Source organism: Sceloporus undulatus, chromosome 5, assembly GCF_019175285.1.
Source record: "Sceloporus undulatus isolate JIND9_A2432 ecotype Alabama chromosome 5, SceUnd_v1.1, whole genome shotgun sequence".
NCBI classification, from domain to species: domain Eukaryota; kingdom Metazoa; phylum Chordata; class Lepidosauria; order Squamata; family Phrynosomatidae; genus Sceloporus; species Sceloporus undulatus.
Window position 1 is genome coordinate 25,087,366 of NC_056526.1, and position 17,150 is coordinate 25,104,515.

The window sequence follows — 17,150 nt, forward strand, 5'->3', positions numbered from 1 at the left end:
AGGGAGTTGACCAGGCAGGCCCAGCTCCACCAGGGCTAGCCTGAAGAAGAAGAGCCCTCCCTCCAGTGCATCTGCCTTGGTCCAGGCCTCAGAGGGAGAGAAGAATGCTGGACCTGATCCCCTCTCCCCCTCACTATTCCCTTCTCCTTTTGTGTCATGTCTTTTAGATTGTAAGCCTGAGGGCAGGGAACCGTCTATTATCCCCTCTGTTGTAAACCGCTGGATTCCCAGTGATTGGGCGGTATATAAATAAATCCTATTATTATTATTATTATTATTATTATTATTATTATTATTATTATTATTATTATTATTATATAGGCCAGTTTTAAGGATGGAGGAGTCAATATAGTGGTTGGTTAAAAACCAATGACAAATCGTACAGACCCAATTCCCATTTGCAACCTGGAAATCCAGATACAGCAAAGGAGCTACTGACTTAAAATGATCATGGGTTCAAACTACAAATGTGTTTTTAAAATGGTTGTAACAGAGCCAAAGACACACAAACCATAGGCTTCCCAAACAGAAATGTCAGAGATTGTTGTTCCTGACCTGGATTATCCAGCCAGGCAGCATTCTGTCCAGAACAGCATCTCACTCCAAAAAGCCCACTTATCAGTCTGGGTAACATGCCTGGCAAGACCTACCAAACACAGTTATATCTTCAGGAACAATACAATGGGACCTTGATATCTGGTTTTGGGATCTTTTCAAGCCATGGATAGTTGAATCTGCAGATAAAGAATCTGTGGATATGAGGGGATGGCTGCAGTAAGATTATAGCAATACCATTCAGTTTCTTTCAGCTATCATTGTGGCAAGTTGTCTGCTTGAAGCTGTCCAAGGTTCTGAGATTCTTTCTTGAATTAATTATATAGACTATGTACAGCTGGGTCAGCCCTGCTATTCCAGAACTATTTTTGCCCCTTGGGCTTCCATTCACAATCAAGGCAGGGCACTCTATGCAAATATCCATTTCTTTCTGCTTCCTTGAGGGAAGTGGGCAAGGAACTTCTGAGAAAGTACAACAATAAAGCCAAAGCCAACAACTCCCAACTTAGTTCCACATCAGCAAGGCAAAAACTGGAAGCAATTCCTTAGCATGTGGATGGTCAATGACTTATTAAATCCCTACCCTCATCGCACATCTACATGAAAAAATAACTACATTTTGTTATTTTTAAAATTCCAGACTGCTCTTTCTCCTTACTTGTCCCACAGAAGTATATGATATAATAAAAACAATGTATTATCCTTCATAAAACTGGACAGGGGAGGGGGGCATAGATGTGCAGACAAAAGCAATTTTAAAAAATTAAATATTTCACCAAATGAAAATCTCCTGACCTGGCACCTAAAGACCCGACATACCTAGGAAAGATGTTACAAATTTGGCATGCCACCACAGAAAACTCCACCTACTTTCTATAAGTACATCATCTCAAAGAGGAGGCTCATATGGGAACCATAGTAAACTGACAAAACATTATAGGAGAGCAGCCGCTTTGGTTAGTTATGTTCCAAACTGTTTCAGATTTTAAAGGTAAGCACCAACAGTTTGAACTGAGCTATTGTTGTTGTTGCTATGTGCCTTCAAGTCACCTCCAGCTTATGGCAACCCTAACACAGCGTTTTCTTAGCAAGATTTGTTCAGATGAGGTTTGCCACTGCCTTCCTCTTAGCCAAGAGAGTGTGACTTGGCCAAAGTCACCCAGAGGGATCAGGGATTCAGATCCTGGGCTCCTGGAATCCTAGTCAAACACTCAATCACTACACCATGCTGATCTCTGAATTGGGCTTGGAAATGTGTAATGTGTCATTCTTTAACAACTGTTGCAGTAATGCTTCATCTACCTAAACCAATCATAATTCTAGCAGCTGGATTCTGAACTAATATTAGTTTAAAAGTTATCTTCAATTGCAGCTCCACATACAACATATTATAATTAGGAGGTTACCAGACTACTGTAGCTGGTTACAACTGTATCAAAAATTGGAAAAAGGCACTCCATTCCTTTGAAACCATGTGTTATGATCTACTACTGTCCTTTGATTATGATAACAAATTTAATTTATCTGTGTGTAATCAGTATAGTAATGACACTTTGCTCCAAATGTTGAATGAACTAGACTACACAGTATACAGTATTTTCATGTACTAAAGAGCATGGAAGATAAGATGGAACCAAGTGCAGATATGAGCAGTCACCAGGTCTCCTAATTCCAGCCCAGAGAGTCAGACCATTAACATGTCATGATTTTTGAGAAATTAAGCAAAATGAATAAAGTTACACTTCTCTATTGTTCACTTGGCAAAGGTTATCCACCAGAGTCTGCAGTAATAAACCCTGGCCTGAAGAAAAATTGAAATAGGTACAACTGAAACATTTCATCCATGACTGCCTAGGCTAAACCACCATCAGCTTCCTAAAAATAAGATGCCCAAAGAGTGAATATTTGTACCTGGATGATAGCTGTTACAACCTTCAGGATCCAGCTAGGGTTTTTTAAAGGAACAGTTTGAATACAAGTTCTTTTAAATTGGCACAGACCACTCATTTTCTCACGCATTAATAATCCCCTGAACCCACATAATGAAGTGCAGTTCAGTGATGAGGAACCAAGGTGAGCAATGATCAAAAACATAGGTGCCCCTCTCCAAGCACCTCTGGCTGCATTAACGGAAATTAATCCCATATAATCAAACTAGATGGAACTCTGGACACCTCCATAGGAAGTGAATCAATAATGACATGAAAATTAGAGATAATATGGATGATTTTACCCTCAGTATATCTTGTCATGGCAGACTTCCAAGTATTCTAATATATCACTTACTGGGACTAGGTCAGAGGTGGGCAGCAAGATTTGCCCCAAGACCATTGCACTCCTTTGTTTAAACACCCTACGGTATTGTTAACATCTGCATCACCAAAACTGTGGGGGGTCTTCCCTTCCTGTTGCTTCCTCTAGCAATGGAAACGGGAAGGTTGTTCTGTTCTGTCCTTTGCAGGACCCTATTGTTCAGGAGGATCCTCTGGCATCTGCTATATCATATGGAGCCACTGCAGGAGCTGATGAATTTTGCATGCAACTGTGTTAAGAGGTGCAGAGGTGTATCTCCTCAATGAAAGCCAGTGTGGTGTAGTGGTTTGAGTTCTGGACTAGAAATCTGAGAGACTAGGAACTGAATCTTCACTCGGTCATGGAAACCTACTGGGTGGCCTTAGGCAAGCAACACTCTCTCAGTCTTAGAGGAAGGCAAAGGCAAATGCCCTCTGAACATATCTTGCCAAGAAAACCCTGGGATACAACTTGAAGACTCACAACAACAACAACAACATTTACATTTCTATTCCGCTTAATAGTGAACTCAGCACTCGCTAAGTGGTTTACAATCTGTAAGCCAATTGACCCCCAACAAGCTGTGTACTAATTTTACCAACCTACAAAAGGATGGAAGGCTGAGTCAGCCTTGGAACCCTGGGACTGAACTCACAACATTGTGGCTGCAGTACCGGCATTTAATCACTGCACCACCAGGGCTCCTTCAATACCTTCAACTGGCTCCACTTAATCCAATCCAAACCTGGGATATTGTGTACCACTAGTTCAAGTATAATGCACCCTTTTTCACTCAGAAAGGCTCTTATGACTTGGCCTCAATTGGGAAAAAAGTTCTGTCTCCTAATGTTTTTGGGAAATTGTTATGCTTTTGCTTCTTACAGAATCATAGAGTTGGAAGAGACCACAAGGGCTATCCAGACCAACCCCCTGCCATACAGGAACTCTCAATCAAAGCATAAACAGATGGCCATCCAGCCTCTGTTTAAACACCTCCAAGGAGGGAGACTCCACCACACTCTCATTGCTTGTAGCTATTCTAAACAAAGGTGAAATTGTCTGTAGTGTTCTTATGGATGTCCTGACTAAGAGAAGTTTGTTCACACTGATGTTAGATTGCAGTGTGTCCCCCTGGCGCCTGGCTTTTGCTTCTGCAATTAAGTCCAGTTTCCACAAAACAAAATGTAAACTGGCAGCAACAGGTCTATGGGGGAAAATGTGGATATATCAGTTTATAAAGGAATAATCCAGTTATGGCAGAAGCCAGCAATAGGGTCAGGTGGAACATTGTCAGTGGCAGCTTTCCAAAAAAAACAAGATAGTGATGTTCCTCTAGGGCCCAGAGGTCTAGGCAAAGAGCTCTCACGTTACTGCAAGCTTCCCACAAGTGGTTCATTTCACCTTCCACTACATTATTTAATATTGGCTTCTTTGGACAGCTGTTGAAATACAACAGTTATACGTTTGTTTTTTAATAAATTGGGCATCACATGCCCTTCAGAGCGCTTAAAATCTGGTAAAATTGACAAAACCATTTTAAAATGAGAAAAAAACAGCTGATGAAAGAATTGAAAGCACTATATGAATTATGCTCTGACAAATGAGAATCATGTATTCTAAACAATCAAAAATGGTCTTGCAAGATCAAATAAAATTTGTTTGTGTATATATTTCAGACAAAGAAAATGCAGTGTTAACATGTCTGAAGAATAATGGAGTCAGGGGATTCTAAAAGGTACTCCTCCATGGTTATGACTTTTGTTTTGTCTGATTTCTCACTGTTTTGTTGTGTGTCTTCTGCTCTTTCTGACCTAAATCCAACTGTTAATCTCTAAAGAGTAGACCCACTAAATAAATGGGCTTTACATGAAGATTGACTTAGGCCTGTTACAGACTGCCAAAATAAAGCTGCTTCGGGTCTCTTTGGAGGTATGCTATTTAAATGATTCATGGGTCCTAAGAGTCCGGAGGTCGCACCAAAGCCACACTCCATTCCTAAGCACCGGAGTGCAGCTTTTGGTGCAGCTTCTGGATTCTTAGGACGCATGCATCATTTAAATAGCATACCTCCAAAGAGACCCGAAGCAGCTTTATTTTGGCAGTCTGTAACAGGCCTTAGCCTACTTCTCACTGATACAATAGAATGACTCCAGCTGGGACCGACTATTATATTTATGCCACAGAATTTTGAATTTGACTAAGGGACAGTAATATTAACTGTACTGAAAACTCTCTGCTTGAATATGTCTAGTATCTTAATAGCGATCTCAGTTCTAAATGGCAATCCATATCTAGCCAAAACACCACCATCCATGCACAACAGGGAGGCCACAACACCCTCTAGGAAACACTAAGGTTTAAAGAAGTACAAAAAATATGAGGGAACACCTCCCCCTGCATGAGAACTGCACATGCTCACTGGGCACAGAATCCTAATTTATAGTTGTGAAGGAGGAAAAGGATTATAATGGAGAGTTCTGAACAGGAACACTTCATACTATATTGTCGTGTTGCACATCTTGTATTAATAAAAATGTATCAATGTATAATACACTAAAACAGAAAAAATAAAATACACAGATATAAGATCAGGGATCACCTGGCTTGACAACAGTACATGTGAAAGGGATCTAGGAGTCCTAGTAGAGCACAATTTGAACATGAGTCAGCAGTGTGATGTGGCAGCTAAAAAGGCCAATGTGATTCTAGGCTGCATCAATAGAAGTGTAATGTCTAGATCAAGGAAAGTAATAGTGCCATTCTATTCTGCTTTGGTCAGGCTTCACCTGGAATAATGTGTCCAGTTCTGGACACCACAGTTCAAAAAGGATGTTGAGAAGCTGGAGCATGTCCAGAGGAGGGCGACCAAAATGGTAAAATGTCTGGAAACCATGCCATATGAGGAGCAACTTAAGGAGTGGGTATGTTTAGCCTGGAGAAGAGAAGGTTAAGAGATGCTATGATAGCTATGTTTAAATATCTGAAGGGATGAAATACTGAAGATGGAGCTTGTTTTCTGCTGCTCCAGAGAATAGGACCTGGCGAAGAATAGAACCATGCAAACTGCGGGAAAAGAGATCCCACCTCAACATTATGAAGAACTTCCTGACATTAAGAGCTGTTTGACGTGGAACACATTCCCTTGGAAAGTGGTGGAGTCTCCTTCTTTGGAGGTTTTTAAATACAGGCTGGATGGCTATCTGTCGGGGGTGTTTTGCTTGAGTATTCCTGCATGGCAGATAGGTGGATATGATAGCCCTTGTGGTCTCTTCCAACTCTATGATTCCATGAAAATAAAGGACCAGAAGGAGTGAGATCCACCTCACAGACTGGAGCAGGTAACTCTTTACACAAGAAGAAGGACTACTTAGACTGCATCTACACTGCACAAATAATGCAGTTTGACACCGCTTTAACTGTCATCGATCCATCCTCTGGATTCCTGGGATTGGTAGTTTGTTGTGGAACCAGAGTTCTCTGACAGTCAAGGCTAAATATCTCACAAAACTACAACTCCCAGAATTCCATAGCATTGAGCCATGTCAGTTAAAGCAGTGTCAAACTGCATTGATTCTGCAGTGCAGATGCAGCCTTAATATAGGAAAGCACATTAAGAGATCACTCCTATCTGTAATAATCTAAGATTAATTACCATTTTAACTGAAATCCTATGGACATTTACATGGGATTAACCTAATACATTACAGCTTCCTTCTTAGTAAATGTACACAAATTGTACTGGTCATGTCCTTGGCCTTCCCTGTCAATAGATTTTATTCATCCCATTTCCTCTTTATGCAGTTCCAGTGTGGATCCAGTGGCAGAGACTCAGTTTGGCTCAAACAAGAGATAATGTGATATGTAGGTAATATATCAAAGTTCAACATAATGCAAACAATGGTGGCCTTCACTTTAACGGAGGCAGTGAATCTACTCCCAATTTTAGTTTGAGTTTAAAGGAACTGGGGGGGGGGGGGGGGGGAATCAAATTCAACACCTTGGATAGCTCATTTAAAGTTCAACTTAAAACTAGAGCAGATCCAACTCATATGGAAGCCTCCAGGTTTCCCACCAGTGAATCCAAATAGATGTATTCAGAAACAGCTCTGAAACTGATAAGATCAAATAAGCTGCCTGAAGTGTATACAGCAATCTCCAATCAAAGTCAACATAGAAAATGATGTGAATCTTCTACTGTGCTCTTTTGCTTTACAATAAGGACTTCATTTCCTTTCTTTCTAGGGGAAGATTTATAAAGGTTCTCCAAAAGTGTTTAATTGTGAAAGTGCAGTTCGCTGGAACGATGAATACCTGGAAGTATAGCTGGCAGTCAAAGACCATTTTAAAGGCATGGAATTCACAACAGTGGCTATGGGTATCCTTCACTTAAATAGCTTTTTGTCTGAAATCAATATCGTCGATGCAGCCTAGAAAGTCAATGAGGGCCGTTCTTAAATCAGGTGGAACTCTGCTTTCTGTTTCACATTTTCATCAGATCAAGAGAGATGAGAAACCAAACCCCACAAAACTCCCATGAAACTAGTCAGAATACTATTTTTAATAACTTGGTCTTTTCCAATATATCTGATTGCCAACCATAAGTGGCCATATAACCTATTTTCTATTGCGATAGTTTAGATAATCCAACAATTAACCAACCACTTTGGCCTACATCCAATTCCTGCTCCCAACTAGAACAGGCCCATTTAATCAATGGGGCTTATGTTCATGGTGACTTACCACTCAGCAAATGATTCAGTGAGGCTGTTCTAGTTTAGACTTGCAATTGGATTTAAGCAGAACCATTGAATCTCCTTTTCCCATCTGTAAATTACCTTCCCATTGCTCCAAAGGAAAAAAAATCTTTATGAAATTGACCCAGTAATTTGATGGGATATGTCATTTCTTCCCCATTTCGCAAAATCATTTCACTGATTTTTGAACATGTGTACTTCATTTGTGAGGTATAACTTAAGTGGGGTCATACTGCTGCTTGGAGGTCAAAAATCTTTGCCAATCTACTACAGATCAGCCAGGGATCTATCAACAGAACAAGATCTATCTTTTGTCCAGCCCTGTATATAGACTTGGCATTTGTGGATGTTAAAGAAAGATCATAATACACACACATATTTGCTTGCATTCAGAGTGGGTGCACTTGTTAAGCAGAGATAAAGATAGCTTTCCTCCAGCAGGCTGATATAAAGGAATCAGGTCTTCTGATATCTTTTGACTTGGCAACTTCTTACAAGGACAAGAGAAATCATTTACTGATTAACTTTTTAAAACAGGATAAACGTTCATGGACCCCAGACACTTTATCAGATGCATAAGCATTATCTCCAGCTGGTAGGGATATAGACATATAAGTTGAAATGCATAAAGTACAGACAGTGGTAACTGGCTTAGCAATGGTAATTCAGAAATCAAATTTTGGCCAATAACACAGACATTCTTGTGCTGTGGACATCTTTATCCCATGTAGAGTGATAGAAGACTTTTATCCTATTCAAGACATAGAAGAAAGAGCTAACCTTGCTCAGTAGTTTCACATTGAATTTTGACTCTGAAAGTCTGTTACTTAATACTATTTTAATCTTGATTTTGTATGTTTGTAACCATATGTCTTTTACTGAACTGCTACCACCCTGGCCTCAGAGGGAGAGAAGAAGAGGCAGGTACAGCTCCATCACGCCTAGCCTCAGAGGCACATAAATGGCCCTCCCATCTGCTACCAACCTGGCCTCATACAGAGAGAAAAGGCATCTACAGCTCCATCAGGCCTAGCCCCAAAGGCAAATGAAAGGCCCTCCCTCCATCTTAATGTCTACCATCCTGGCCTCAAAGGTGGAGAAGAGGCAGGCACAGCTCCACCATGCCTAGACCCAGAAGCAGATGGAAGACCTTCCCTCCATTCCAGCTGCCACTACCCAGTCCTTTGAGGAAGAAAAGAAAAGGCAGTATCTACTGAACTTGATCCCCTGCCCCACTGCCATTCCCTTCTCCTTTGGTGTCATGTCTTTTTAGATGGTAAGCCTGAGAGCAGGGAACTGTCAAATTAACAATCTGCAAGATGCTCTGTGAGTCTTTGCAGCTGAAGAGCAGGATAGCAATACTCTAAATGCATTTTAAAATAAACAAATCATATTCTCTGTCTTTCTGTAAGCCACCTTGACCACAAGCGTGAAAGAACAGTGGGATATAAATGAAACAGTCGATGGATGGATAGAAATTCCTTTGATTAAGAACAACCATCTTGAGATCAGTGACCAAGGATTTTAGAATGCTGAAATGTTCTCCTGCTGGCTTTCAAATATTGCTGTGTCTGATATCAGATTTCTATTTATTTAATCTTTTGCACAGAAACTTGTCTGCTTGTCCTATATAGAACTCCTCTATTGCAGGGCCTAATGATGTCATCCAGAACATGAGAGGTTCAGACACCTGCTCATCTTTCAGTGTAGTATATGGATCAGTTGCCAGCAAGTTGCACTGCACTTTACAGTTGAATCGCCATGCACCTGATGAATCTCATTCCCTAATAAATGTGTTGTTCTGCAAGATCTCATAAAATTATGTGTCCTGCTTGTGGGCTTTCCCTAAGCATCTAGTCACTATTGAAATAGACTGCTGGACTATATATGCTTTCGTCAGATCTAAAAGGAATGTTGTTATGTTTTCATGACAATATCCCCATGTGCTTTGCCTTAAAAAGGTGTCAACATTTTTTAAAAATATTACATTTTGTTTTTTCTTAGAATTATAGATTACCATTTTTTCTAACTCAGTTGCCCCTTATTTTATGTTTAAAAAAATATTTTAAATACCCTTTCTGTCCGTTATAATACGCATTATAAGATTGCTTCAAGCATTGATAAGCAACATGGTTTCCTTCAGATATTCCAAATTATGCTGTGTAAAACATGGATCAAAAACACACTGCAGAAATCATCCAGTTTGCGAACGCTTTAACTGCCCTGACTCAATGCTAGGGAATTCTGGGAAGTGTAATTTTGTGAGACATTTAGCCTTCTTTGTCAGAGAGATCTTGTTCCACAATAAAGTACCATTTCAAGGATTCCCTAGCACTGAGCCAAGGCACTTAAAGCAGTCTCAAACTGGATTATTTCTGCAGTGTGTTTTGGACCATAGGCAACATGACCATACTTAGGGATTGCAAGATCTATAATCCAAAACAACAGAGGAACACACAGTTTGCTGTGACAAGAAATAAGCCAAAAAGATATCAGAAAACAACAGGTTAAAAACTCAGGGTCAAAGAATTCAAAACAACAACAGTTTAGAAGGTCAAATGGCCGCTCTGATAGCCTTTAGGGTTGAAGGGCGGGGTATAAATACCATAAATAAATAAATAAATAAATATTTTTACTAGCCACCTGAAGGACAGCAGGCCTAAGACTTACAGTACAGAAGGCCTTCTCCTACATCCACGCTAAATGTAATTGGAAGATCAACAGTTGTAAAAGAGAGCATATCCAGTTTATCTTAATGAGCATCTCATACAGGACCAAATGCTTCTCTTTATATCTTGGTCTTAAACCAGAGATGGGAATCGCATAGGCCTCCATATATTATTAGACTGCAAGACACAGCAGACATATCTAAAACAATCAGTGCTGAGGAGTGCTGGGAACTGCAGCTGAATATCCTCTGAATGGCTGCATGATTCCAATCCCTGTCCTAAATAATTTAGGCCTTTAATAATGTGTCCACATTTTGAACTGAATCCTTGCCCCCGGGGGGAAAAACACAAAGGTGGTTAAGCTTAGAAGAGGGGAATTGTGTGCACCCTACAACCAGCTCCAAAGTTCTACCTCCTGCATTCTAGACCAGCTGAAATTTATGGACTCATTTCAAAATCTATATAGCATGTATTAGAGCAAGAGAAGGGGAAATATTGCAATATAGAAGTTGCTGGACAGTAATATCATTCAATCAAAACCAGTTATAAGGGAATTGCAGTCTGCCAGTTTAAGTCATACTTGGGCATGGAATAACATAAACTCAAAGTGCCCTTCTGTCATTTGAACTAAATCCAATGTTAATCCCAACAGGACTAATGCTATTGTGACCAAAAGGATTTAAACAAGTAGTGAAAACCACATACCATTCATTTCAATGTGTATACTCTAGCTGGAACTGAAATAGAATCTATCCTTTTATGTATTTGTATTCCATTCCTCCTCCATGATGCTTGGTTTGGACATTTTCTCCTCTCCTTGTGTGGTAATATGGCTAAAAGAATGGCTTGTCCAAAGTCAACCAATGAGCTCCATCTCCAGGCAGGGATCTGAATCTTGGCTTCCCAATCTGGTCCCTGAACTCACAATGTGGCCTTCGGCAAGCCGCTGTCTCTCAACCTCAGTTCTCTATCTGTTAAAATCTAATTATCAGGTCTAATGCAGAGTGACAGCAAATAAAATAAAAAGAGCAACATGCTTAGTAAATTGAAAGTATTGTGTAAATGATAAGCGGCAGCCATGAGGGAGGAATAGATGGATAAAATTAGACTGCAACTAGGAAAAGCAGAATGTTCCATATATTCTGTTTGTTATACCAGACTGTATTTTTATAATGAATTTTGTTTTGTTTTGCACCTCATCCTCTCCCTCAGGCAAGTAATCTCATCCTTATAATAACCATGTCTATCCTATTTCCATTTTGCTAATGGGTTGGTGAAATTGAGGATTGGTGGTTTTCTCAAATCTTCCCAATAGCTTCATTCCTAAAGTGAGCTGTATGTAATTCCGATTTGCAGACTAGAACACAATGCCCTTTTCTGTGCTTAAAACAAGGATAAAAATGCCAGTGTCTATTCACACCCAGGAGCACTAGAGACTCCCGTTACATACTTGAACCAGAGAAGGGGTCCATCCAAGATGTACCCCCCTCATTCCCTCCGAGGCTATGTCAATAAACCCTGACCTGGAAGAAACCTTGGTTTCCCAGCTGAGCCTGCCAACCAAGGTGCCAACCATGATGACAGCTTTTGATTAGGAACAGTTGCCCATTACCAAATGGAAGAGAGCCAAGAGTGCACTTGATGAAGTCACCAAGCAGCCACGAGCCTGAAATGCCTCCAGGCCATTAAACCTAAGATTGCATTTGAACTCGGAACAAAGAGGCGACAAGCTTCCAATGGGAGGGCTCATTTTTACAGGGTGTTTTTGTGTCTCTGTGCTAACCTTTGCAACCACTGCATAAAACAAATGGAACCAAGTTATATATTTATTTATGCAAATTTAGTAGAAATTTACCCAGAAGATAAACCATTAAGAAACCGAAGGAAATTTAGCTGAAGGAGTGATGCAGCTCCTTGGCGTTTGAAAAAAAGAAAGAAAGAAGGAGGGTAAACCAACCTTTCTCTCGTCCAGAAAATAAAGCCTAACAAGGTGATGCCTTTAATATGCCTTAGGAACACTTGAGGAGACTGTTTTGTTTCACAAAACAGGAGTCATGCAGAAACAATCTGCTCATGCCTTACACATCTTCTAAATACATAGACTCCCCCTGATTGATATTCAGCTACAGCCAATTCCCTTACATTCCTTTTGGTGTTCTGTGACATGAACAGAAGAAATAATACAGGCGTATTGACAATGACTGCAGCCAAATGCTTCATGGAAAAAGGAGAGGATAATATATTGGTGCTTGGGCCACCAGATGCATCTCTTGGGGAGTTAAAAAAAAATGATTCCCTTCCAGAGCTTTCTCAATGCATCAGTTTAACAAGATTTTTGCTAACTGCAGTTCAAGGAGCCATTTATAAATAACCTGTAACCAGCAAACTCTTTTCTCTCTCTTTCTCATTCAGTCGCTTGCATTTCCCTTTGTTTCCTTTCCATCAGATGCTAATAGAAACCTATTAGTTTAATTCAGAAGGCATCTAGCTTTCTGGTGTAAGATTAGTGATGACCAAAAATTAGCTGGATTCAGCTAATCAGAGTCTGATTCCAAATGCTTGGCTCTGTGTTTTCTCTCTGCTGTTCATGCATGAAGGGAGAATTCTAGATGTTACTGTGATGTATGCAGCCTTATCAAAACCACACGACACAAATTAGAAGAGAGGTTCTATGGATGACCTTACAAAGGCCTTCCTCCAGAACTGCAGCTCCACAGAATGTCCTCACCCTTGATGTCCAGATCGAGCGCATTTCAGAGCACTGCCACCAGCCCTCCTTCCCCCGCACAAGGATAACGCCAAAGGCATTACTCAAGTCAGGGAGATTGTGGACATCACAACCCGAAGCAAGAAAGCCATACTTTGAGCAGATTGGGATGGGCAGCTGCAATGGGTCCAAGAGCCTTAGGGATTCTTCATGGACTACAGATAAAAACCTTAAGAGTCCTGGTTTTGATACATGATATTTATTTATTTATTTATTTTATCATAAACAATGGGAGGAAGGAGTGCAAGTTTTTTAAAGGTGAATTACAATTCCTGGAGGCTTCTAGAAGGGACAGTATACACCCACCTCTCTTTTTTTTGGCTAGCGAAGAGATGGGCCGAGGGCCACAAAAACAGCCTTGGGAGCCACATGGGTCCCAAGGGCAATGCTTTCCAGCCACCTGTAGGGTAGACGCTTGCATTGGGCTTAAAGATGTTTTGATATCGTCTCATACTCCATTTGCCTGTGACTCGAGAGTAAGTGGTGTGAAACTCAATGGACTTGTAAGTATCAGATGATGTTTATGACTGTGCTCTGCTCACTTTGGCCAAAAAAGAAAGGAAGAGGCCCTACCTTTAGCGATGAGCTCTTCTATGTCTTGGTCGAAGCCCATCCGGTGGCACTTGCGCCACAGGCCCATGTTGGTGGAGTTGTACTGCCGGTTGCACTCGTCCACGGCGCTCATGGCAAAGAGCTGCCTGCGGTTCCTGGCCAAGAGCAGCTTCCCTTCCCAGCGGTCCAGCCTTGACCTGCTGGCCCTGAGGGGCAGGTTGTTGTTGGAGTTGTAAATGAAGCCGGGGTCATTCCTCCGGGTGGTGAGGCTTTTGCACCGCTCCCGGTGCTTGCGGGCGTCCGTCTCGTACCAGTGGTCCGAGCAGATGGCCACGGCCAGCATGCCCAGGGCGCACAAGGCTAAGGAGAGGCCGGCGTAGAGGAGCAACCTTCCGGCAGCCATGCCTCAGCTTCACAGAAACACCATGGGCATCTTCTTCACTGGAGAGGCAAAAGAGGAGCAGGGACAGCAGCAGTAGTAGTCCTCCTAGTAGTAGTAATAGTAGTAGTAGTAGTAGGAACAATTGCCACCCTCCCCAAAGCTGACACAGAGATGAGGCCAAGAAGGCCTTCCTTCAGTGGTCGCCCAGAAGCCAAGGGAGATCCCTCAAGTCCTTCTGGGGGAGAGGAGGCCCACCGTTGTCCTGGGGGTCAAGGGCCCTGGGCCTTCCTTCCAAGGACGATGAAGAGAAGGACCAGGCCAAAGGAGAAGGGCTTTGGGCCTGGGGGCCTTCAGGTGGCTCCCTGCCTCATCTTGCTCCCTCCAAAGGAGTCCCTTCAACCTGGGCCACCTTCCTCCCTTCCCTCAGAGGCGCCTTGGAGGCACGAAAGGAGGGAAAGGAAGGAGGGCCCTGGGAGGAAGAGGGAGAGCCCTAAAGCCCCTTCCGAAGGAGAAGCTCGGTTTCCAAGGCTGAGGGGCTGCGAGGGGCGCCGCCGCTTTGGTCCAAGGAGGAGGTCTCTCAGGGGAGAAGCGGCAGCCGAGGCAGGCCTCCTCCTCCTCCTCCTCCTCTTCTCCTCCTCCAGGGCCTCCTGCTCTTCCTTCCTTCCTTCCTCAGCGCAAGGGGAGCCTGCGGCCAGCCCCGCTCCCTCTTCGCCCGGACAGCGCCGCCGCTCTTTTGCCGCAAAGCCCCGGCATGGCTCCGGCGGAGCCCCCAGGAGCCCAGCCCCGAGGAGCAAGGCTTCGCCCGGGCGCCAGCCCCCGGAGGAGGAAGGCGGAGGGGCGCCGGGGACCGAGGCAGGGAAGGAAGGGAGGCAAGGCCGCCTTGGAGGAGGGAGGGAGGGAGGCAGGCAGGCAGGCAGCGCTCTCGCCTCGCCTGGGTCGCGGAAGAAGCTCTCCCCGGAGGAAGCCCAGCGGAGGGAGGACGGAGCGCCAGCCAACCCCGGGGAGTACTGCCTGTCTCCTTGGCTGCCTTTCCCTCTTTCTCCTCCTTCTCCACCTCTTGTCTTCCCTTCTCTCTTCTTTGCCTTGATTTCTTCTCCCTCCTTCTCTTCCTTGGCCTCCTTCCTGTCTTCCTCTCTCCCTCCTTCGGCGTTGGCTCCTTTCTCCTCTTCCCTCCTCTTCCTCCTCCTCTCTTCCCCTCTACCTTCCTTTTCCCCCTTCTCCTCCTCCCCCTGTTTTCCTCCCTCCCTCCTTTTGTGTTGGCTCTTCTTTTTAACCCTTTTCTTCTCCTCCCTCTGTCTTCTCCTCTTCCTTCTTTTCCCCTTCTCCCGCCTTTTCCTCGGCCTCCTTTTGTCTTGGCTCCTTTTCCTCTCCCTTTTCTTCTCCTCTGCTCTTCCCTTCTACCTTCTTCTGCGTTGGCTCTTTGTTTCCCCTCCTTCTCCTTCCTTCCTCTCTACCTTCTTTTCTGGTGGCTCCTTTCCCCCCCCCCCCTTCTCCTGTCTCTTCCTCTGCCTCCTTTTATCTTGGCCCCTTGTTTTCCTTCCTTCTCCTCCTGCCTTCCCTTCTCCCTCCTTTGGCGCTGGCTCCTTGAGTTTCTCCCTCCTCCTCCTCCTCCTCCTCTTGCCTTGCCCTCCCTCCCTCCCTTTCGCTTGCCTCCTTCCTTTCCTCTCGGCTTCTTCCCTTTCCCTGCGGAAGAGAGAGCTCCCTTTCTAGACCTAGTGAGGAGGCTCCATCGGGAGGCCTAGAGCCCGGGAGGCCGAGGGGCTGCAGCCTCTGTCTGGAGGGGAGGCCGAGGGGCTGCGTGGGTCCCGCCTTGAAAAGCCCGGGGAAGTCAGGGGGGAAGCGGGTCCAGATCTGGGGCTCTGGCCAAGAGCTGGAGGGCTGCCCCGGGGCCCTTCCTTCCTTCCTTCCCCGCGGGGCCCGATCCACCAGGAAGGTTCCTCCTCGCCTTTGAAAGCTATAGTATCTATCTATCTATCTGTCTGTCTATCTATCTTCCCAAGTCGTTTTCCTCCTACGAGCCGAAAGGTCCTTCCATCAACCGCTGGACGAGAGCCCTTTCCGACATTTCGCTCTTGATCCACCCTTCTTCCTCTTCCTCTTCCTCGTCCCTTCTTCCTCTACTGGGAATGACTTTCCTCCTCCATCCTCACCCCCGAAAATGGAAGGGACCGAAGGCCAGCTGCCGGAGCGATGGCTTCGCCTTGCCTTGCCTTGCCTTCTCTGCAGAGCGCCCTCCCGGCCTTGGACTTCGCAAGGCCTCTGCCCCTCCCCGATTCGGCGTGACTCCGGATCCTCCGCTCTACGATTCCAGGATCTCGGCTCCTTCCGATCCAGCCTTGGCTGAAGCCGACCCAGACCCGGGGACCGTGGTTCCGCAGCCCCAAAGGCGGGGATGTCAGCCGGGCAACGGGAGCCTCAGGCCCGATGGCGCTCCCTCGCCTCCTTAAAGGCAACCTGCGCGCCTCCCTGGAGGGAAGGCTGCATCCACACGGCAGAAATAATCCGGTTCAGTCCCACTTCAACTACCATGGCTCAAGGCTGTGAAAGTCTGGGAATTCCAGGCACTAAAATTAAAATATGTTTTTTAAAAAATTGTTCTGGGAACCCCGGCTCAGGATTATTATTTCTGGCACCTGCTCCTCTCCCAATGGGGTACCAGATACTAGGTCCATCTATTGCTGTCGTTGCTGTTAACCCCCTTCAGTCCCTACTCATGGCGACCCTGTGGATGAGACAGCTCCCAAGATTCCCCATCATCCACTGCTCTGCTTAGTTCCTGCAAATTCATATCCATGGCCTTCTTTATACAGTCCATCCATCTAGGACACGGTTTCCCTCTCTTTCTACATCCCTCCACCTTTCCTAGCATTCATGTATTCTCCCAAGGAGTCCTTCCTTCTCATGATGTGGCCAAAGTATGACAGCCTCAACTTAATCATCTTGACTTCCAGGGAGATTTCCAGCTTGATCTGTTCTGGGACTCATTTGTTTGCTTTTTTGGCTGCCCATGGTGTCCTCAGCACTCTTCGCCAGCACCACATCTCAAATGAATTGATTTTCTCCTTATAGTTCTTAACAGACTTGTCGAACATGTGTCGGAGAAAAAGATCTGGAATCATTGGCAATGGATACTATTCTGTCCAAAGAGGGACCAGGAGTTCAGTCTCTGGCAACCATTG

The 17,150-nt window shown here is 44.2% G+C and overlaps 1 protein-coding gene across 2 annotated transcripts in view; it reads right to left on the bottom strand.

The window, feature by feature from the left end:
- Window positions 1-13,997, bottom strand: part of TMEM178B (transmembrane protein 178B) — a 367,738-nt gene extending 353,741 nt beyond the window's left edge. For both annotated transcript variants that reach the window (XR_006104266.1, XM_042470422.1), the window contains exon 1: window positions 13,611-13,997. Coding sequence is in view for 1 of the 2 variants with exons in the window: in XM_042470422.1 (XP_042326356.1) it covers window positions 13,611-13,992 (382 nt within the window). In the remaining variant the exon portion in view is untranslated. The remainder of the gene's footprint in view (window positions 1-13,610) is intronic.
- Between the last annotated feature and the right edge of the window lie 3,153 nt (window positions 13,998-17,150).